This window comes from Hakea prostrata, chromosome 3, assembly GCF_041222555.1.
Source record: "Hakea prostrata isolate BN-2017 chromosome 3, UWA_Hpros_2, whole genome shotgun sequence".
Lineage (NCBI taxonomy): Eukaryota > Viridiplantae > Streptophyta > Magnoliopsida > Proteales > Proteaceae > Hakea > Hakea prostrata.
The window spans coordinates 3,853,500-3,877,622 of NC_142602.1; the positions used below are offsets into that span (position 1 = coordinate 3,853,500).

General features: G+C 39.8%; 1 protein-coding gene across 32 annotated transcripts in view; it reads right to left on the reverse strand.

The window, feature by feature from the left end:
- Window positions 1–2,250: 2,250 nt before the first annotated feature.
- The window catches only part of LOC149020119 (PHD finger-containing protein 6-like), a 46,464-nt gene continuing 24,591 nt past the window's right edge, over window positions 2,251–24,123 (reverse strand). For 25 of the 32 annotated variants that reach the window (XM_089148182.1, XM_089148173.1, XM_089148193.1 and 22 more), the window contains 8 exons: window positions 21,324–21,412; window positions 17,234–17,688; window positions 17,075–17,137; window positions 16,799–16,861; window positions 15,028–15,166; window positions 12,142–12,372; window positions 11,940–12,061; window positions 2,251–2,993 (listed from right to left, as the gene is read on the reverse strand). In XM_089148182.1, coding sequence (XP_089004308.1) covers window positions 2,299–2,993; window positions 11,940–12,061; window positions 12,142–12,372; window positions 15,028–15,166; window positions 16,799–16,861; window positions 17,075–17,137; window positions 17,234–17,688; window positions 21,324–21,412 — 1,857 coding nt within the window. In that variant the 3' untranslated portion in view covers window positions 2,251–2,298. Of the gene's footprint in view, window positions 2,994–11,939; window positions 12,062–12,141; window positions 12,373–15,027; window positions 15,167–16,798; window positions 16,862–17,074; window positions 17,138–17,233; window positions 17,689–21,323; window positions 23,309–24,123 lie in introns of all 32 variants that reach the window. The other 7 variants (XM_089148198.1, XM_089148199.1, XM_089148197.1 and 4 more) reach the window with 7 other exon arrangements.

Consider the following 24,123-nt stretch of genomic DNA (forward strand, 5'->3'; position numbering starts at 1 on the left):
TATATACTTTATATTTTTAGAACAAAATCTCTTCCTTATTTCATGGAGGTTTTTATTAGTGATTTATAAGGAAGATCGTTTGAGATTGAAAAAATATTCTCTTTTCAAATAATTTTTTTCTTGATTTAATTTAATTTTACGCATTTTAAATAAAAAATATATAGAAAAAGGTACCAATAATTTATGAGTAAAAAATAAAATGACAACAAAGTTAATACAAAAAACATACATTTAAATAAATAAAAATGATACAATAGTCAAGTGAAAGATTTGCGGAAAAAGAGGAGTACATGCTTTTATAATAGTAGTATGATACATACTCTAATAAAGGTAAGTGGGTAGATCTATCTGTTTGGCCCAAGCCCTCTACTTCCACCACAGATTTTCGCAAAAAGGTCATTTAAGTCGCCCACAAAAAAGTGTCGATGTAGGTCCATCTTCCAATTCGGGTACAATAATTTGGTTTAAAACATAACACACCATGATAACAATTTACATGCACCACTTCACTTAATTGGGGAAAAAAATCATGAAAGCAAATGTTTTATTGAATTTGTGGGATGCCATGGGGGGTGGAATTCTTTGGCAAACCAAATGGTATACGGCAATGGACAAAGCGGCAAGGATGGCCAGAGGAGCCCATTGAAGTGATTTCCAATGAAGCCAAGGTCAACGATGGAGGGGATAGAGGAACTTATCTAGTCGAATGAGATTTTAGAGTTTTGTTTGATTGGGAGAAATCGGTTTTTGTTTTTGTAAATTTGAAAAGCATTAGGGGGAATAATAGTAGTATTCAAGACATTTTGAATATAAACATGTGTGAAATGAATCTTGACCGTTTATCCCCTATAGAACATGTGTCTTCATTATGGGCCTGCGCAGTTGCCCAAAAAATAAATTCAATTTCATCATCTATAGCTATATTAAATACTCACATATTAAATAAATGATTTATGTTTAATTGTTGAGTTTGGTAAAATTGTATTATATTTATAGGACATGTGTCTCCATTATGGGCCTACGCAAGTGCAAAAAAAAAAAAAAACAATTTCATCATCTATAGATATACTCACGTATTAAATAAATGCTTTATGTTTAATTGTTGAGTTATATAAAATTTTATTATTTTTATATATTTTGTCTTCCTTGTTTAAAAAAAAATAATAATAATAATCAAAACTATAAGTGAAACGTGCATATCCAAGCTTGATTCCCAAAAACCCTAACTAAGACATCAAATTACTCCAACACCTGATGTGGTATGATAGTGTGATTAATATTTTTGATAAATAGATTTTGGAGTCGTATTACATATATTTTTTTGTAACTTGAATATCGTGAGAGAACCATACAAGTACCATAAACTTCACAAAAAAAAAAAGAAAAAAAGAGAAAGTTAAATTTGGCCAAAAAACTTCTACCAACAAAGGAAAAAAAAAGGGACAATAGAACTATACAAGTACCATAAACTTCTACTAACAAATGGAAAGAAAGAATTACTACCATTAAAAACCTTTATGGTACCACAAAAGACTCAATGACACATAAACCGAGCACAATGAGTTCGAATCTGCATCCCGTCAGGGTAGTGCTCTGTGCTCCCCGACGGGTTTTCCATCACAAAAACATGTGGGGCCCACAGCTAAGAATCGTAAAACGTAAAAAATACCAATCGCTGTGGGTCCCACATGTTTTTGTGGTGGAAAACCCATCGGATAGCACAGAGCGCTCACCTGACAGGGTGCAGATCCCGACTCGTCATCAAAGCACATCTGGCGTAGTGATATCATAATACCCTCCCACGGTACTGACCAGGGTTCGATTCCTGCAATGCTCATCAAAAGTATGTCTCGTTACTCCTCTATAGTCTGTTCCCCTTTTCCCCTCCAATAACTAATAATTGTTTAGCTCTACCTTTTCATAGCAGTCTTGTTTTGCCACCAAACAGTACAAACAACAAACGATGTACAACGGCCAGATCTGGTTCACCTGAAACCGTAGATAACCAAAAGCGTAATGTGACAGCTCCTAATCTAACGGCAAACCTTTTACAAAGTCAAACACATGTAATTCCACATTAACACATAATCCAACAGAATCATTTATCTTTCTCGCCCTATATAAAGCACTGCATGTTCCATGTATTTATATTTCTATCCAACAGTTCTCGACCCTACTATTTCTTCTTCGCAGATCCAGAGGTATTGACCAACGGGATCGGAAAACAAAACTACTTCTAACTTTCTATACTTTTGCTGTTTAATTTGCGATAATTCTCCTTCAAGTTTCACCCTTACTCTAGCTCCGACCGGATCTGCTGGTGTGGTCTTTTTTCTTCACCGACTTATCGCCGCGAAGCCATTCAAATCTGACCAGTTCACGGCCACGATCCTCTTCTTTTTCTTTCTTCACCTCCATGGAGATGGGTTGAAATTGGTTCCTGGATCTCGAACTACCTTCGCTGTTCCTTATCAGTTCCTGGGAGATGAACGGAGTTGTGTTTGCTGCTTTATCTATCTCGTCCAAGCTACGAATTTTCACTCCCTTTCCTCGCGATTCCATATCTGTGCAATCCCAAGCACAAGGCTTTTGGGATGAGGTTCCGGCTTTTACTCCATCCATGTTCTTCTGGCCACGCCCCCAAGTCCCCCAAGTCTCCTCCTTTTCTTTCTTCACTTCAAGTTTCTTGGATCCAAGTCTTTTTGTTGGTTCCTGAGCTGCAAATCCAGGAGGAGCATCGGGAAACTCATGATGTCCACTGGCTAGAAGTGGTAGCACGTTCTTGACGATGTCTATTCTCCCAACATCCCTGCCACCGATCATGTCAATCTCCATGTTGACAACCTCAGGATTATTATTTTTCAGAGATTGAACATCGATCATCTGTAGCTCTCCTGGCGCCAACAGAGAGGAAGATAATAGCACATCTGTGGGGCTTGGACCACTGTCTACATGGTGGAAAACTCCCCACAGGTATGATTCCATATTTATTCCTGTTACAATATTTAACTACATCAAGCCACGTCATAGATTCTAACTTAAGGAAGTAGTTAGTAAAGTCATCTAAATCAATGTCACTTCTGTCAAGCAAGGGCCATGGATTGATTTTAATGTAATGGAGAAAAATAATTGCTTTTACCAGTAGTTAAAAACTTGCAATATACATAAATCCTCAACACACACACTCTCTCTTATGCACAGAATCATCATTAATGCAAACATTAAGTTTAAGAATCATCTTAACTGTGCAGAATATCTTACTCCGCTAGATGGGCACAATTCAACTGAAAAACATCTTTGTCCTAATTTGCTTGGGTTTCTTGCCCCAACAGTTAATTCCATCTGGCTGCTTGAATAATTTCCTAAATTTCCATTCTACCTTGGTCCACAAATTTTATGTCTGAATTCACTTTTTCAAAATTTCTAATTACATATCCTCACTTACTATATAAGAAGCCCATGAACAGTGTGATTCTCTAATCTGTGCACAGACAAAAGAGACAAATGTATGCATGCATGCCTACAAAGGTGATTGTGATACCCAAAAACTTGGTTCTGATGGGGCATTGTGGTTGCTCAAGACTGCTCTTTTTGCTTGATAGTACAATTAGAGCTACCTTACCAGCGAAAAAAAAGAAGGAATGATTAGAGCTAATAATTCTTTTGGTTCAATGTCTATTATGTGTGTCTTCTGCATCATAAATTTCCATTTGCATAAGGTTGCTGATAATGCAGTTGCTGCATTCAGTTTGTTTTACTCCTGATTCCTTAGAAAGATTCAGTTCCGTTTTGTTTAGATAAGTACGATATGGATGATGGAATTTGCAATTTTAGGGTTAGCTGTGTCTGAGTCCTATTTCTTCTTCTATTTTTTTGGCTAGTAAGTGTATTCATGTAACCAGCCCCAGTCATTCCCAAAAGAGCCAAAAGAGCCAAAAGAGGGCCCAAGACCATTTGAACATTGACGTCAAACCAGGGGGCCCGAATCAGATCAGGGGCAAATTGGTCAGTATCGACCCCTGGACCGAGTCCAGCTAACTTTTTGGAGTTAAATTTTGTTTTTGTTTTGTTATTTGGAGTCCTAGTCTGAAGGTTATTTAAGAGTTTCAGCTTAAGTTGGAGTTAGTTGTTTGGTGGTGATAAGGTTTGTTAGTTGGTTGTGATAGGGTTCCTTATCCAAATGGATCTTATCTGAATAAAGCAGGTTGAATATTTTTGAGTTAAACAATGGCTTGGGCCATGGGGGGACAGGGACCCTCGCAGCCTGGGCTGGAGACTAATTCTCAAACTTCAGAAATTCCAGTAACATCTTCATCTTCTTCAAGTATTCAAGCATCTAGTCACAGCAGTCAGGTTTACAGCAGCCTTCACCCCTTCCCAGCGGCCCCAAGTAGGTACAGACCTTCCCCCACCCCTTCCCTCTACTGCACAACCTTCCCCAATCCCCTGTCCCTGCTGCCGCATAAATCCAGCAGCACCCCCACAACCCCACAGGCCCTAGAACCCTTCCCCTTGCTGTTTCATATCTTTAGGCACTCTCCCCTCCTTCCTCTGACCCTACCACTCCTTTTCCCAACCTGTCCAGTCCCTACAAGTCCCTCTAGAGCCTCCCCACCCCACTCAGTTCTCCATTCGACAGAAAAGAGGAAACCATAAACATTTTTTCCTGCATTTAGTAGAAGACTCCTAGGTTCTGAAACCCTAAATTCTACTACCATTCAGACCCAATTTGTGCTGGTTCTTATTAAGAAGATCTTGGAAGATCTAACAAGACCCTGGGTTACATCATGTAATCAGGTCTTCTGCCTGACGTTTCCCTGTGACCGTGCAAGGTCTGCAGTCCGAGGACCAGGTCATCCAAGGATTCAAGTGGAAAGCCAATTAAATCCAAAGTGAGTGACCCTAAACAGGTAAGAGTTGAACACGGATAGCTTGTTGATTTAGACCAGGACCCATGCTAACTTGGCCACTCCCCTGGAGTTGAATCTCAACTTGGTTTTAGGTGGTTCGAAATCTAATTTGGTTTAGACAGTCGTGTGACTTTTTATTCGAATGGTAAATGTGCAAGTTCATATTTGAGTTTGCCAATGCCAACTCAGCTACCCCCTTAAGGTTGGATCACTGATTTGGTGGAAAAAGTCATCTAATTTCTGATTTTAACTGTAATGGTTCTAGCTTAGCTCCACCTTAGTAAGGTTGCTACTCAACATGTACAGAACTAGAAGTTTATGAAGTTCAGGAATCTTAGGTCAACAAAAGCCCGTGTTGAAGACAGAATTGTTTTCTATTTAAGAGCTTTACACCATATCCCTGGTTATCCTTGATGTAACCAGATGGACCCCTCCCCCCAAGAGAAGCCCTTTTCCTGGGGCCCCTCTAGGAAGGCTGAGCTAGGGGCAAAGAGGTCATTTTGCCTTCTGTAATTGGAGTCCTAGTGAATCTAGAATAATTTTGGGAGTCCATATATACTTTTATTTTGTTATGAGTCCTTGTTTGTTAAGTTATGAAGGAGTCCTGGTCTAGATAGGAGTCCTAATTAGAAAAGGATTTATTTTGCTGGAGGTTTTTTTTCCTTTTTCTTTTTTTTGGGGTGGGGGAGGGATGAATAAATAAATTCATTCCCAAACAGAACAAAATAAAGGAGCACAAAGGGGAAAGCCCGAGCAACGGGAGCCACAAGACTCCAATTACAAGCAACCGAAGGGCAAAAAGCCTAGCAACCACCTATGAGCAAGATAGATAGCAAACTAACAATACTAGAAGATATTTTTTAGACTTTTATTTTTCTTCTTATTTCATGGCAACGAAAAACAACAATAAAATCGTTGCCGATTTAGTGCTGCCCTCTATAGATGTGATTGCTCCTTCTACAACTCTCACGATCAAAGACCGACACAGGATTGTCGGGACATGGGACCAGCGAAGGAGGAAGAAGGCGGTGGCATAGAGGTTTGGGGGGAGGAGCTTGGGGGAGAGAGAGAGAGAGAGAGAGAGAGAGAGAGAGAGAGAGAGAGAGAGAGAGAGAGAGAGAGAGAGAGAGAGGAGAGAGAGAGAGGGAGGCCAAGAGGGAGGCAAAGGGAGGGGAGAAGAGGGACCGGAGAGAGAAGGAGAGGGGATTTTGGAGTGGGCTGATGAGAAGGGCGGGCGAGAGCAATTGGGGGGTATCCGGTGGAGTTGTGGACCCGGATGGATGGCTGAGTGAGGGGGAAGTGGGATTGGGTTAAGGAGGCTAGGCTAGAAGGAAAGCGAAGGGGGGGGGGGGCAAGGACTTGGGTTAGTTGGAGCCAAGCCCAATAGGGGGAGACATGGGTTGTGGGGGGGGGGGGACAGAATTTTAGGTTAAGTAGAGATAATGGGCTGGGAACATGGCCTAGGTAGGAGGAAGAGGTGATTTGGGAGAGGGGGCCCCTTTGGGGAAGAAGTAGAGAGATGAGAATGGGAGGAGGAAAAAGAGAGAGGTTGGGTTTGATCGCAACTCACAGCAAAGAACGAAGGAGAAGAGGGGACCAGCGGGAGAGAGGGCACTGGGAGAGGGGAGGCGTCAGGGGTGTCAAGATCTAAATTAGCAGCAGTAACAACGGGAATCACGGCCTGAGTTGTAGCATGATTCCCTGTTTGGATTGCATCCTAATTTGCAGCCAGGGGTGCAGAGCTTGTGTCCAATCGGTTTCAGTCCAACCAACGATATACCGGAGTTCTTGCCTGAATAGTGGCAGGTCTCCGTTCACAATGCAAGTAGACCGTAGGGGTTGGACAAGCATATGTGGTGGCGGCATTGGCTGATGTAGTTGCAGGGCGCGTCCTTAAGGTAGAGGAGGCTTCAATGGGGGCTTTTACTGGGGATGCGGGAACATCGCCACCGTAAAGGCGAGCAGCAGATTCGTCAACAGGAGCACCCATATTAGCATCTATAGTTGCGGCATCAATCACAACGTTGATGAGTAGCAACACCAAAGGCATCATTGCCGGGATCGACAATGAACTACTCTTAAATCTATAACAAAGCCTGGAGCAAAGAGGATAAATCCCCTTGATGGGCCAAAGCCCTTAGGGAACATGGCAATCAGTAGCAGAGATTTGTCAGAGGGCATCGAGCGACAACCCAATAGCATAATCAACAACATCTTCAGAGAAACAATCTCCAGAATTGGCAATGGTGATTCCCCTACTCCGGCACTCGGTCAAATCAATGTGGATGAGGCCAGCATTGGTGGTGATGATACCACTGAAAGTGGGAGGGCAACAAAGGATGTTGGCAAGGGTTGTGCTAGAGCAGACAATAACACTCACCAAATGAGCGCGCAAGGTCAGTGGGCATTGAAGGTTCTCTGAACATCTTCAAGAATCGATCTCCGCACTGACTTATTGCATTTACAGGGAGGGTTTGTAAAACATGCGGCAGCGGCTGTGTCTTGGTTCATCTTCTTCTTCTTCCTCCTCTCCTCTCCTCTCCTCTCCTTCCATCCGAAGCTCTCTTGTTCCTTTAGAAGAACATTACTTAGTTCGGGTCCAAAATGTTAATAGGATCCCAAAAGTATTTTTATTTTTGAGTTTGGATTCTGTCAAGTTGAAGAGTCCTAGTTAAGGTAGGAGTCTCAATTGGAGAGGGATTCCCTTAGTGACACTCCACTTCTTACTAGGAGATTAGAACTACTCTTATTTTGTAATTTGGATCATTCTAGGTTGAGTTATAATAGAATCCTTGTTAGAATGACAGTCCTAGTTTTTTTTTTTTGGATGAATAATTAATCAATTAAAAGACGAGACAAATACAAAGAAAGATCCACGGGCAAAGGATCAAAGGGGAGAATGGATTTGGGAGTTGAGGCCCCAGGCAACAACAATGAGTATGTTCCTTGGGGAGTCAACAACCGGGGGGAGGGAAAAGCAGAAATTTTAGAGGATGGATCGGGATTTAGAAGTCCGGATAGAGGCGCCGAGGTTTCGCTCCCACCGATGATGGTGGTGAAGCCCCAAAAACAAGCCTGCCTATTCGGTCACAAATGGAGGTACCTGAGAAGTTACTCAAAACCCAAGACCAGTTCCTAATAAACCCAAATGATCGACGACAGCGGGGCCAAATGAAGTTAAGGGCTTTTCTCCAAAGAGCACTGGAGAAAGGGCAAGAAAAAAACAAATTTAGGTTCACAAGGATGTGGCGGGAAGCAAGGAATGACTGGGTTGGTAAGGCAGTGTTTAGGGCTCTCCAAAGGGTAAGAGAGTGGCGAGGAATATGATCTTTGAACCAAACCAATGGGGGCCATAGGGGGGGAGGGGAGGGGGGAACGAAACAAATTCCAAGCGGTCGAGTGGTGAATATTTTGGAAGAAGAGGGGATCCAAATAACTCTATCGTGGGGAAGGGAAAGGATAGGGGGGAGAGAGTTCCAAACTTGCGTGAGACAATGGTGAGGGGAAGGACCCAAGAACCACTAGAGATAAAATGTGAAAGGCGAGTATTTTTGGGAATGCGAGTCTCATAGACCGTGCGGGGAGAAAAGAGATTGAGAAGAATACCCATCGGATGCCAAGGATCTAGCCAGAAAGAAGTAGAGGAACTAGAGGAGATCTGGATGGTGATGGCAGGGAGAGCATGAGGTCTGAGGAGAAGCAATTTCCTCCATGACCAGGAAGGATTAGGAGGAATAGGGGCAGTCCAGAAAGAGTCAGATTTGAGAAGATAAGATTGAACCCATTTAACCCAGATAAAGTCATGGTTAGTGACAATTTTCCAAATGAGTTTGAGCAACGCAGCAGAATTGACTTCTTGGATTCGCGGATTCCAAGACCCCCTTGGATTTGGGTCTACAAATGTTGGCCCAGCTGATGGGGCGAAGGAAACGCACAGATTCCCGGCCTTTCCATAGGAAAGCACGGAAGAGAGATTCCATTGCGGACGTGATGGCTTTGGGGATCGGGAAAATGCCACACCAATAGAGGTAGGAAGATTGGAGCACGAGATCGAATGAGTTCAACCCTACCGGCAAACGAGAGTAGTCGGCTTTTCCAGAGTTGGAGGCATTTACGGATATGATCCAACATGGGCAAGCAATGATGGCGGGAGAGCCTACCCGGGATAAGAGGGAGACCAAGGTAAATCACAGGGAAGGAGCCAGCCTTAAACCCCGAAAGATTAAGGAGATTTGAACGCAAAGGCTCAGACACACCTGAAAGGAAGAGGGATGATTTATCGAGGTTGACCTTAAGGCCGGAGATAGATTCAAAGAAGGAGAGAGCGGAGATGATGGAAGATATGGAAGAATGGTCAGCTTTAGCGAAGATCATGAGATTATCAGCAAAAGCAAGATGGGTGAGATTGATAGCTTTACACTTTGGGATGGGAGAAATAAGAAGTTGATCAGTCTTGGCTTGGAGAATACGGGAGAGCACCTATAGAGCCAAAGAAAATAGGAAGGGAAAAAGGGGACAACCTTGCCGAATTCCAACCCGAGAGGGAAAGAATCCGGCCGGCGAGCCATTGGTTAGAACAGAGAATCTTGGAGTAGAGATGTAGACCTCAATCCAATGGATGAAGGAAGGAGGGAAACCCATAGCGGAAAGAACATCACTGATAAAGTCCCAGCGGATAGAATCAAAAGCTTTGTGGAGGTCAACTTTGAGGAGGGCCGCAGGGGAATGAGAGGATCTTTCGAACCCCCTAACAACCTCGGCACAAAGGAGAATATTATCCGCGATACTACGACCTGAGATAAAAGCTGATTGGTTGGGACTAACCAGGGTTGGCATGATCTTCTTGAGCCTATTCGCTAGGATTTTGGATATGAATTTGTAGAGAAGATTACAAAGGGAGATGGGGCGAAAATCAGAAACAGAAGAGGCTCCAACTTTTTTGGGGATAAGACAGAGGAAAGTTTGGTTGATGGAAGAGAGCTGAGAGGGATTGAGAAAGAAACTGCGGACAGCTCTAATAAGGTCGACCTCAATGAGATCCCAGGCACAAGAGAAGAATCCCATACTAAATCCATCAGGGCCCGGGGCACGGATTGATTTGTGGGAACGGATGGCCAGAGGCTATAAATAGTTAGGATCAGCTTCTGAGTCCTAAGGTGAGTTCATTCATCTAAGGCTATAAATAAAGCCTCCCTAGCTTGTAAATGACAGATTATGGTTAATGAATAAAATTTGAGATTTGAAGGAGCAAGGCTTAGGAGTTGTGGACCCTAGGAGGGAGTTGGCAGCTGCAATTGAGTGAGATTTCTGCAGAATTTTGAAGCCCTTGAATCCCCTTGCAGTCAAGTATAAAACACCCCCAGCCCTGCCCCTTCCTCCTTTTCCTCCCATCTACGGCCTTCCCCATCCCTAAACCCTAAAACCTGTGCAACTACAGCCCCCCCCCCCCCCCAATCGCACTTCACTCTCCCCCTCTCCCCAACCCTGTGGCAGCATCCCCTTTCCCTCCCTCATCCCTATTCCCCAGTACCCTCCCTTACCCAGCCCGAGACCTCACTTCCCAAGTCTCCCTCTTCTCTTTTTCTTCTTCTTTCTTCCTTGCAGCAGTTCTGGAATTTCCAGAATTTCACCTAAACCCCAACCCTTAGGTCCCCCTAATCTCTAGGCCTATACCCACCCCATTAGGAATTAGACTCTCCTCCCCGTACCCTACCTTCGATCCCCAATTTACCCTAGTAGAACCTAAATTTCATTTCTTCCTTCAAACGCTAGAATACTAATCTTACCTTCAACTATAATTCTCAAACCACTCATCCAAGCCTTAAACCCTATTAGGATCATCCTCCCTACACCTTCGCTGACCTTCAACCATAACCCTAGACCTAACCATTCCCCTAGAAACCCTAATTTCCATCAAACCCTAATTTAAAAAAACCCTAACTTAATGTTCAATTCTGAAATTAAAATTATAACAAGGTTTTGAATTGAACCCTATCAAACCCTAAGTCCTAGCCCTACCCAAACCCTTGCTAGGTCATTCTAAATCCTAGAACCTTCAAATCAGCCCTAACCCTTCAACTGCAGGGTGTACTAAGCCCTAAGCAGCTGCTGTAAACCTTTGAGGACCTAATTACAAGGTGGTTAAACCCTAGTTAATTGCTGGTTCAATTGAGTAAGATCCTGAGTGTGAACCTTAGATTCAGGGCCTGCATCCAACCTTGAAACCCTAGATCCCTGGTTCACATCAATCCTGTTATTAGGGTCAATGATATATGGGGCAAAATGTTGGGCAGTTTCAAAGTGGCATATGGAAAAGCTGTATCTTGCAGAGATGAGGATGTTAACATGGATGTGTGGACAAATTAGCGAGGATAAAGTAAGGACTAAACTAAGCTGATGTAGGAGTCATCAAATCAATGAGAAACTCTAAGAATGTTGTTGAGGTGGTTTAGCCATGTGCAGCATAGGCCTGAGCATGCCTCATTAAAGAAGAGCTATCTAGTCCCAATTGATGGAGCTAAGAGTGCTAGTGCAGGCCTAAAATGACCATAGGTGAGACTGTGAAGAATGACAAGCATAGTCAGGGTCTTGGGCCAAGTGTGACCTCAGATATAGCCTATTGGAGCGCAAGGATCTACATTATTGACGCCATGTAGCCGAGATTTTCCTGATTTCTCGGGCTATTGTCTTTTTATTTTCATGTTCCATTCCCATTTCTCACTTCTTCATCTAATTTCTTCATTCCTCTTCTCTTCATTCGCTGATTAATTGGGGGCAAGACAGAGTAGCTGATTTGTTGGTCTAAGGGACAATGATAAGAAACTAATAAGCATTAACAACTTATTTGTATTTCACATCAAGAATTTTATCCAGTTCCAGACCATCAATTTTAGATCAACCTTAGATTTTCCACTTTTTTCTTTGCTTTACAACATTGATTAGAAGGAGACAGAAAATGTATGCTTCTTCTTAAGTTTAATTCATAATAACAGAAAGAAGATATCTTAACATAAAAGTTGAAAGACTCACTCGAATCCAGAGGCAGTTGTTTAGATGTAAATATCAATAACTCTACTCCATCCAAGCAACTCTTCATTGCAAAATCATGCACTTCTAAATATTCATAAAGGGCATCATACATTTTTGTTGACCTGCATAGGTTATTATGATGACTTAATAATTGTTATCAAACAAATTTTGGATTGAGATCCTATGGATGGAAAAAACAAACCTCTCGAAATCTCCAGGGAAAAAATAAAGGGCAATGTCATTCCCGGATGGTGAATATGAATCAAAGACCTCAGCCCATATGTCAGAATGCTTTTGCAACTTAAACTGCAGAATTCCAGACATTTTCTTCGAAAACATATAAGCTTTAAGAGAAACTTTTGTAGGAGGGTGAGCCTGAAATCCATCATAAAAATGGCTACAGGAAGTCATATTGACAACCTCGAAACTCCCTCTGCAAAAAGAAAGAATAATTATGGTTCAAGCAGTTCTACTCAGGCATGACAAAGAATTGTCTGGATCTCCAGAAAAAGCCCCATGAGAACGATGAACAACAAAATCCGAAAATCCGTAGTGATCATAAAACATTATGTTCCAGCACATAAGGGATGGAAAGAAGAATAATCATCAACTATAGAGCTTATAACAAAATGGTCCACAACAGAGCCACAATATGAATATATATAATTTGTGAGCGACAGCAGATGTCATCATAAAACAGAAATTGTTTGCCAGCTACTCAAGTGAAGGATATCACATACTGATTTAGGTTGGTTCAACAACCCCACAGCAAGTAACAGTAAGTTTTCGAGCAATGCCATGTCGGGCAGATGATTGCCTCGTAATGTAAATGTTCATTCCTGCTTTGGAGTTGCTTTGATGCTGATCTGAAAACAGCAGGTAACAGTTTTGCTCACTTCTTCTGTATGTTTCATACATAAATATTCCTCCAGGCCTTGTTTATTGGTTTCCCTAGCCAAAAATGCCAAAGAAGCACCTCTGGTTTCCATGAAAATTTCATCAGTCTATATATGAGCTAGTAGTGATCTTATCCCCCTCCTTCCCCCCCCCAAAAAAAAAAAAAAAAAAAAAAAAAAAAGAAAAAAGAAAAAGGAAGTTCATTGATATATCAGTTTGTTGAGAACAGAAAAAGAGAAAAGAAAGGTTGTTTGATCCACCAAATATATTGGTCAACTAGATAAATCCTTTTTCCATCTGTAAAAGAGTATGAGAAGATTCAATAATTGCAATCAAATTTTCCCAAGCGAGTCAGCTTAGCCTGATAAGATTCTTCAATCTACACAGCATTCCTCCTCTTTCATTTCGCTCGAAAACCCTCCATTCGATGCATTGAACCCTATTTTCCACTATAGTCACCTCAATTCAACTCCACCTTTTTTTTATAGGTCAATTCAGCCTTACCCCATTTAAATGGGGCAGGTACAAGGATCCTTTTTATCCAATCAGATCTATTCAAAGTCATACCTGTTACTAGTCTAGGCAATAAGTGTCTTTCCTCACCACGTCTCCTAGTGTCATTTTAGAGTTACCCTTGACTCTTTTAGCTCAACTTTGATCAAATCAACCATCTGAACTGGAATATTCAGAGGCATCCATTGCACATGTTCATACCAAAACTATTTCTCCTTCTAATCCTGAGGTGTCCATTCATACCCTCTTTGAATCTGTATATTAATGATACAAAATTGCAGGTTTTCTGTGTGTTTACTTGGTAATAGTACATTTACAAGCAAAATTTTCTGTTTAGAACTTGTCACAAAAGAGAACAATAAACATTGATGACAGAAAATAATGACTGGGGAGGACAGCACCGATATCAAAACAGTTGGACCTAAGGAGCGGGAAAGATGAGACTTTATGGCATACAGTGCAACCCAGAATAAGACTAATGTAGCTGCAAAAATGTAAGTGACAAAGATGTTTAAAAAATTTTGACATATAAAAGCCATATAACAAATATTATTAAGCTATTATCCAGATTGAAGGAATTAGAGGAACTAGGGGCAGACCTAAGATAACTTTAAGAGAAGTGGTGAAGAAAGCATATGCCTAGCTTAGGACTTGTACCTAGTATGGCCTCAAGCAGAGCCGACTGGAAGGCAAGGACCCATGTAACCAACTCTAGTTAGTTGGGAAAAGGCTTGTCGTTTTTGTATCTGTTATTTCTAAGGCCAGCTCAAATGAGCAATCTTTTCAAAATAAAGATGCATTAATAAAATGCAACTTATATCTTAATTTCTAAGGAAGAATGGTACCATCACAAACGTAAAAATTGAAGCAAAATAGAAAAGGGACAGTATATGCTGAACTGTAACAATCACTGACTTGCTGTGGGGTAATCAGTCTTTTGAGACTCATACTAAGGTACCCCAGAAATAGAGGATTTTCAGGGAAAAGATTTAAGTTGTTGTATAAAGTATAACCTCAACAAGGATGGCCTTCCTAGGAGCCCAAGCTTCAGGAATCACAACGCAAATTCACTAAATTAATTTTTTCAGGAATTTTGTAATATTTAATTTCAAAAGAATAAGAAACTCCATACTCTATGGGTTATGTTCTACTTCCTCTTTTTCATCCCACAATCAAATCCCCTGAGTCAGAATCAATCAAATGTGCAACTTCAAAGTAATAGTGTACCTCAAACCCCTGAGTCAGAATCAAACTTCGTTTTGACTGCATATTTGTCTACGAAAGTCAATGATAAGCTAAGAGAAAGCCAATTGAGGTGGCACAACCATGTTCAATGGAGGTCCTTAGATGCCCATATAGAGAAGTGAAATCCAGATTGAAGGAATTAGAACAACTAGGAGTAGAACTAAAATAACTTTAAGAGAAGTGGTGAGAAAGGTTATGCATAGCTAAGGCCTTATATCTAGTATGGCCCCAAATAGAGTTATTGGGAGGCAAGGATTCATGTAGCAACCCCATTTAGTTGGGACAGGGCTTCTTGTTGCTGTATTTCTCTAAGAAAGTCAATAAAACCATGAAAATGGTCATACAGCGGACCATATTGCTGGTGTTCTGCATGCTTTTCACTTTATCAAATGAATACTATATCAAGTTAATTAGGAAAGGATAGGTTTCTCACTTCCATGTACAATCTAGAGAAGGAGGATTTTCATGATCCTCCTCAAATCTGGGGGAGATCACTGCTAGATTCTTTTCTTGAACATATTTCAGGAACTGTGAGTCAATAAGAGAAGCTTCACCAAGCATATTCGCAGGTTCTGAAAATTTGTGCAAGGCAACACATGTTACAAGTTAGTACCCCAAAAAACCATAAACCAATATAAGTAATAACAAGTTATGCTAACAGCAGCTTTAATTATTCCAAGAATCTAAATATTGGTCTCTTTAACATTATGTGCAAAATTATTAGGCTGATGAAACATCAATGGCTCCACCTATCAAACACACTGGTTTCCAGTTGGCATAAAGCAACATAGAGTAGAGTGAGCAAATCATGCTGACAGCAATTCTGACTATTAGTAATTTTCAGCATACTGCATAGTATATCTGGGAATGTAAATCAGTATGAGAGGCTTCAATTACCAAAGACAGGTTTCACAATGAGCATGAGTAAGACAACATATAGTGATATTCAGGAATAACTCCTGTGTACTAAACAAAGGATTGCTAATTAGTAAAGGTTGAGTGACAATTAGTTAATTATTCACCAAAACATGCTGACCACAAGCCTGAAATTAGTAGTATTTTCAACACCCTGTATTACAATATCTATTAGCATGTGAAACAGGACATATTTGGGCTTGAAAACATAAAGCAATGTCTGGATACCTCTTGCTTTGGTAACATAAAGTGCTGTGCAAATACTTCTGAAGCAAAGGTTTGCTCAAGAGCACATTGAGAAGCTTGTCTGAAGAAGCAAGACATCTGTCATGGGGGAATAATTGGTACTAAAATTTTATAACATTTGATCCATGGTTATCATGGCATCATCTAGGTGTCTAGCAGGTTTCCGAGGGCCTGGCGGGTAGCCACCTTATTCTAACTTAGCAAGTGCCTTGTGTCTTGGAGCCACCTAAAAAGCCTTGGGATGCCAAGTTCCTGGGAAGTTATATATATAAACATAGGGAGTATATATATCTATATATATATAATGCCATTTTTAACATTTTTATTGGCTTGCGTTCAAGTTTAGGTATAGGTGAGAAGCATGGGGATCATTAGTACCCCCCAAATAAATAAAGCTTTGAAAGAAGTCACACTTCACTAGTTTGCTTTAACTGTTCTCATATACCTTTTTACTTGGGTTTTTTGCCCCCTTCGAATAACTTTGTTTCTGACAAAATGCTGCTGTAATGCTGTAATGATGTTGTTAAATGTAGTGCCATATGAGTACGTATATTCAATTTGTAGTAGGGTAGACTATTGCTATACTAGGCATAGTGGATAAATAAAATATAATAGGACACATAAGCAGGCAGCCTAAATGCTTAGATGGCTCTCTGACACCTTGAGTTGCCTAGGCACCTCAACAACCACGATTTGTTCTATCATCTCTATTGGCATTTAAGTAAGCTAAGTCCAAATTCTCCATGTGTTTATATGAAGCATTGAGAACTTCCCTTTCTTCTTACTTTCATTTTTTGTTTCTCATTTTCCATCTCTTCATTCCCCTTTTTTCCCAACCTCAGTTTTCCATTCCTTGTTTTGTTTGGATCCATATAGCCGACTTGGCATTAAGATTGCTTCTGTTTTTTTCCTTGTACTTTTCTCCTTCTCACAACAATAGCACTTGTTGTGAGTGGATTTATCTTAGCCAATTCTTAAGGCCGAAAAAAGAAAGATGAAAATATATGACACAAGTCATATTCTATATCATTCCACATGCTTACCTGAGTTTCTGGTGCTTGGCGATTCACAGTGTTGTGAAGGATAAACAACAGGAGCCTTGGTTCCTGAAACAAACCTCATATTGTGAGAAGGAGAAAAGGACAAGGAAATAAAAAAAGCAATCTTAATGCCAAGTCAGCTATATGGATCCAAACAAAACAAGGAACGGAAAACTGAGGTTGGGAAAAAAGGGGAATGAAGAGATGGAAAATGAGAAACGAAAGATGAAAGTAAATGACACAAATAAGTCATATTCTACATCATTGCACTTGTCTTACCTGAGTATCTGGTGCTTGGCGATTCACAGTGTTGTGAAGGATAAACTACAGTAGCCTTGGTTCCTGAAACAAACCTCATATTAGCAATCTATTGACAGATGCACAAGATTCTCCTATGAGAAACAAATCTATGAAACACAAATATCATGGCAAGTATACCCTCTACATTAGACAGCTCCAACTTCTCTCCCAGGTTTGGCTTGTCATGTGAAACCATATCACAATATGGTGGTTGGGTTCGAACAGCTACTTTCTTTGAATTCACATTCTGCCTCTGAAGTAAATACTTTGAGTGAAGTGTTGACACAGGGGGAGTCCTACTGGACCTCATGCCATCTGTTGGACGAGATTGTGATGCTGAACAAATATTTGCCTCTTTTTTTTGGGTACCAGACGCCAACATAATTGCCTCTTCAGGAGGAATACACTTTACTCTTCCTGTTTCAACCAGTTTCAAATAACTAGTTCTGGGAGCTGTTGCCATAGACTTCTGCATGGGAGACTTTATTTTTACTGGATGACTTCTGGCTTCTGAATGACTCTCTTTCTGCAGCCTGCATGCTTCACAAAACCAAATGGCTGGAACACCTATGAGGTTCGTTTTCATACAGTAGCTGAAAATGGAAACCAAAATTAGTCTGGAAACAAAGTTGTGTACTACAATTAATTCAATAGGAATATATTGGTCCATCACATAATCGGAGGATATGCAAGCAGTGGCAGCTCAGGACAGGTTACCAATACTCATCAAAGCCTTAATCCAACTAATTGACTAATAGTTCAAAATCCCACCTTCCCACCCATACAGACAAAGAAAGACAAGCCAAAATAATGACTCTAATCCACAGCCAAGAACTCAACTTTAAGTTGTACCTTTTCTTGCCTCCTTTCCTGACTGCAAAGAGAATGTGATTAAAATGTTTCTGGATACAGATATTGGTTAGATGAGATCTATAATGGTTAGCTGCTAACTTCTTTATCTAACTCCACATGAGGGTTACCAAATGTGGATAATATCTAAGAATCGAACCTTCTGACATTAGCATCCAATAATTGCTAGATTCTTGAAAATTGATTACAAAGTCGAAAGGCAACAAGAAGTTGCAAAGAAAAAGCACACGAGAAAATGAAAGACAAAGGCAGAAAGTAGAAGAGGAAGAATGGAAGAATCATGAGAAGAGACAAGGAATGGAGGAATCATGAGGAGAGACAAAAGATCCTTTTTCTTATTATCTTATTTGAAAAGAAGAAAATTTTTTCTTTTGAAAGGGAGGAAAAAAATTTCCAATTTCAAAAACCTGGTAGTCTTCTCATTTTTCTGAAGTTCGCTGGCATTGCTTTGGGTTCTCTCTCATAGCCATGGATCTGTACAAGAATTTGCTACTGTTTGTAGGGTTTTCTGATTTGAAAGTTTGCTGGCAAGATTGTCATTGATCAATTTTTTGAGTGTCAGATCCAGTGGAGACAGGGTGGGGCCTGTAGCTCAAAGGATTAGAGCACATGGCTATGAACCACGGTGTCAAAGGTTCAAATCCCTCCTTGCCCACAACTGGCCCAAAAGGGAAGCAGAGCTGCAGAAGGACCTTTCCTTTACCTATGGGGGTAGGAAAATCATAATCGGGATGGCAGACCCAAAGCTGCTATGGAGCTTGGGTGTGGGTCTTTTGGTGAAATGGAATGGTTTTTCTTTTAAAGAACCAAAAAAAAATTGCGAAGTAACAGACGCTAGGAAGAACAAAAGGCCTTGGACATATATTGGGTCTTCAAGTACTATTTGTGCATCTCCCTGACCGAATCAACCCAAAATGGGATTATTCGTAAATGGTGATCAAGGTTGACAGATTCACCCTCTGAAACAAGACGTTCTAGTCCTTCCTGTTAATGGACGCTGCCGAAGTCCATACCATATGCAAAAAGAAAGAGACTCATAGAATGATAGAGGCAAATAGAGCTTTTGCAATGTCTCACTTCCCTCCGCAATTCATCAAGTGGTCATGCTACAGGCATAAACATTCATGGATAATTATGAGACGAGATCCTTTTGAATGGGATAAGAGAATTCCGAGGTGTACAACTAGGGTTCTGCTGCTCCAAATCTGCTCTGGTTTGAATCTATTGTAGTTTCATAATCTACCCTACCTTTATGTGCTTTGATTGCTGAAGTGTGGGATTGACTGATATACTGCAAATATAATTTCTAATGGGATTTTTCTCTTCTCTTCCTGCTGGAAGATTTAATGATGTCAATTGGTGCTATTCTCAACTTCCCCCTAGCAAATTACTACTGTTTAGGGTTTACCTGTTGACCGCTTGGATTGCTCTTCTACAGCTTTTGATGGTTCTTTGCTCCCACCACTGGGATCTCTAACTGCAACCCTATTTGCAGCACCAGGATCACCTCAAGTGAGCTGTATGCATAGTGAGCATCCAACTGCTTGGCAGGTACTTCATAGGAGAGGATCCAAATTCCAAATTCCTATTTGGGTAAGATTTCTCGCCTTGAATCAGGCCGGGTTTTCTGCTGGCTTTTGGCTGTGATGATGTTAAAGAGAATCTCATGTGTTGGATTATCAATCAATTACCTCTCTGATTCTCTTTATTTCCTTATATATTTTTAGTAGTTTTACTTCTTAGTTTGCCTCTTTGTCTGCTTCCTTAATATGGGTATCAACTTGAGCCCTTCAAAATCTTGTTTATTACCAGATTGTCACTCCTGTGTACCTTAGACATATGAACGAGATACCCATTATTTACCATTGAACCTTGATATGGCGTTAACTATATTGAACCCCCTTGGACTAGTATCATGATTTTTCCATTAAGTCTTAGCATTACCTATTGTGTACTTAGGTGTGTCCACATTGAACCAAGTTGGTATTTTCATGGGTTTCCACATTTGTTTTGGATTGCATTAATTAATTTGAGAATTTTGTTATAAATAATTGGTCATTCAAAAAAAATTAAAGATATTTCATTGGGCTTCTATATTTACTATATTATTATTCAATAAGCCACAATCATATCAATTTGGGGTTGCAACTTTTAAAAATTGGCACTTGCATGACAATAATTTTTACTATAAAGGGATGGATCAAAGATTATTGGGATCTTATTGCAAAACTAAGCTTGATTATTGGATTTTGTTGTGATGCCCATCCTTTTCTGGTTGTTGCTGGCATTATTTCTTCACATGTAATGCTACACATGAGAAGATTATTATTCTCTTATCTACTCAAGTCATTGGCTCAATATTATTCTATCTGAAGATTACTAAGGTTTATTTGTTCGCATCGTCAACAAGATTTGACCTTGAAGGTTCAACAAAATTCACATCCATTTGGTCTACAGCAGATGATATGCTTGGTCCATAAACCTGTACTGCCTACTGGTCCATGCTACCCTATACTGCCTATTTATCATTGGCGTTCTTTTCTCAGACTCCTGTTTGGGGCTCAATATTTGTCTCTATTTGAGCTGGTCACCCCTTACTACATGCCTTCCTTGAAAAAGGTTTCTGATGTAGCCACTGGATGCTGCATTTTTATATGACTCCTTCCTACTGCCTTCTCTACGAGTGTTTTTTATATTGTTGTTGTTCCTGCAACATCATGGATTATGGTTAGTTTTCACTGCCAATTATTTTGCTCCTTGTTGATTGAATTTCACTCAAAACATGAAGATTACTATCTACTTCTATTGGTGATGACTAGATGTGCTAGTTGATACTGTTTCCTAGATGAAGTTCTTCCTGTGCTAGTGTCTACCACCATTGATTTTATGCTCAAGGCTGATGCAATTATTAGTAACTGTTCTTACTGGTTTTATTATTATCATTGTTTTTTTTTTTTTTTGGGGGGGGGGGGGGGGTCCTTCTAAGTGTAATTTGGTATTTGTATGTCCTAGTATTTCTAGGAGACTTAGGTATAGACTTCAAATTATTCTCTTTATTTTATTACGTTTCCTTCTACAAGTAGGCATCTTAATCCAGGGAGGGCGGCAAGATAAATCGACTTTTATTTTCTCTAATCATTCCCCCCTTATTTTCCATCTCATCTCTTGTCTTTTGCTTATTTTCTACCAATTTACCATTCATATACTGTTACGTCCCTTACAATGACAACTTCAACAGAAACACAGTTCACTTTCTGTTGCAATATGATAAGCAGATGCCATGTCTTCACAGAAATTAAGGGGAACTGGACAACATAAAAATAAAAAGTCTAGCTTGAGTATGCAGAGATGGACATACACATGCTCACATGCTTGTTCACACTGATTGCAAACTACGAGATATTCGTTGTAGCCAGTGACTCCACATGTGTCACACCTTTTATTCTCCTGCAGAAAACAGATTATAAGAAACTCTTTGATTTCGTAGCATCCCCTAGAGACACCTAATGGCAGCCTGACAGAAGCAAGTAGAACTTTCTAAACCAAATTGTAGAAATCAAACTGAGAAAGTCATCATTGGACCAAACCAATCAGTTTTGAATAGCACTTAGTATTTGGCTGAACCAAATGATGAGGCACCATTTGAAGTATTATGATGTCATAGAGTGCAGTTGAACCTCCAAAAAGGCAAAAATGAGGGAGCTCAATGCAAAACTTCAGAGAGAGAATCATCATTTGAGCTACAAAGGGTGATTTTGAAACTGTAATTTATACACACATTAGGAACTCAAAACTTAATTAAGTTGAACAACATGTTATTCGTTGGTCTTGATTACAAAATTGACATAAAAGCATTACCTTGCAAGGCATCGGACCTTCTCTCTTTTATCAATAATCTAAACAGTCAGCAGCATCCATTAGTACAAAAGATAGTGCCATAACCACCTTGAGATGTGCCACAGAATTATTCCATCGGCATAGTATAAACATAAAATATATTGCTTGCTCACCCCAAGGTCAAAGAGCACTTTATATGTTATCAAACCAACATAAAAAACATGCAACCATGGGACTCAAGCAGATTTTACGTATAACTGTAAACGCATAACAAACAGGTACATCTCTAAGGCTCTAAATATTGAAAATGAAGCATGAGTTTATAAAATTTTAAGGCAGAACTTGCCCTTAAACCTCCACAAGTTTGAATATTGACAACTTATATTTACTTCTTCATTTGAAGAAAAAGAAATAACTAAATACAAAAATAGCTTTACCCATGCTTAGAAAAACCACCTTCAGTACTTCAAGATGGATAGAAAATATCACTACCACTGTGGCAGATGAAAGCATCAAAATCATTACATACAGGCATCTTGAGAGCAGAAAAGATTGTATCTCATATATGGTCAATGCTGTTGACAATATGACCCCTAAAATTCCAGAAGTCTTAGCTGGCCCTGCATCATCAAAGACCTCCTGAATGTTTTCAAGCAGTTCTAAATTAATATAAGAATCTACAGCAATGATAAAAATGTATTTCCTCATTCTGAATGCTAGGAACTTACTGAAAGTGTTAGGATCTGCTTTCTCAATGTTCCCATCCTTGGGTGAGTCCCTTAAAACACCCTCAGACAAAGCCAAAACAACATTTTCTAAGCCAAAACAACATTTTCTAACTTCCTCTTCTATTGACAGTATTTTCTTCAGAATTTAGAGCATCTGAAGTGGAAGCAGTCATTTTTTTTCACCATATAATGAAAGCTTTAGGTTCAAGATATATATCCTATATATCTCTCAGGGAATCACCAGCTGACTCTGAGTCTGAATTTTTATTTCCATCATTTCTCAGCCATTGTGGATGCCTTGCCTTACAACTGGCTATCCGGGATAAGTAAGTCTTACAATGCCCTGGACATGAGAAAAGGTAACCATTTTGCCAACATTTTGCCGAGTTGCTTATCTGCCACAAGCTTCAGGAGAGCATCAACAATAGACTGCTGGTCATGGGGAACAACAAGGAAACCATTGTCAAGAACCCGCAATATGTTTACTATTAGAATTTAGAGTTTCACTACAGCTTTCAGAAAAGGATCAATAATTTCTTCGCCACAACTTATCATGACCAAATGATTGCATATCCTATGGATATCAACAAGACCTCCATATTTTGTGGCAACTATAGGCAAACCATAAGTTGTAGCTTGCTTGGTGAAGGCATAAAACATTAGTTTTGATGATAAATTGGCTTGCAAGTTTAAGAGCTTGGTGAAAATTAATAGAGTTAAGCACCTCTATCAAAGCAAGTCCAAATGGCTCAATAAAAGCAGGATTGATGAAAACACCCTGCGAAAACAGATTGAAAATGACATACAAGTATACAACAACATTATCAATTTAATATTTGAAAATAGTTCGACCAACAGAAAATGATTGAGAAGGTTGGAAACGCACAAATAAAAAAGTACGAACATAAAATGACAACTCAATAAAAAAAAATCAATAAAGTCTAAAATATGGTGACTAATAAAGGAGATAAGAGCTTTCTACCATAATAGATGTATTAAAATTGAGTATTATATTTCACTAGACGATGAGAAGATGTAAGAGATGTGGGCTATGTTTACATCTGAATAAGCGAAAATGATGCTTAGAGGGTTACAATAACCATCAAGGAACTACGAATCTTAGATCATATATGTATAGAAAACTTGGGTCGCTGGAGTTAAAGAAGTCCTAAAACAGATGAAAAAAAACATAAAATAGGTTTAGATCGTATCCCAAAAAGGTCTGGAACGGTGTTACGTGCAAATAGTTGTAGATTATCATGGCTAGCAACATTATTAAACAATATGTCAAGCACAAGAAAAAAATTGCTGGATTAGCAGAGAAAAAACATGGTTCTAAAAATAAACTCACGTTCAAAGCTTTAGTAATTACAGCAGATTTAAACTCATGAGCCATTATTGATCCACAAAAGAATCAAAAAAGCTGATAATTTACTTTCATTTTTGTACCACACGTTAAAATCCTGCAATTACCCTAAAATCATCTGATATATTTAAAGATACATAAATAAATGGGAAGTACCTTTGTCTTTGCAGCCAAACGATAGATATGAGGAAAATTAGATTGTTTATGGTGTTTTTATGCCACTTAAC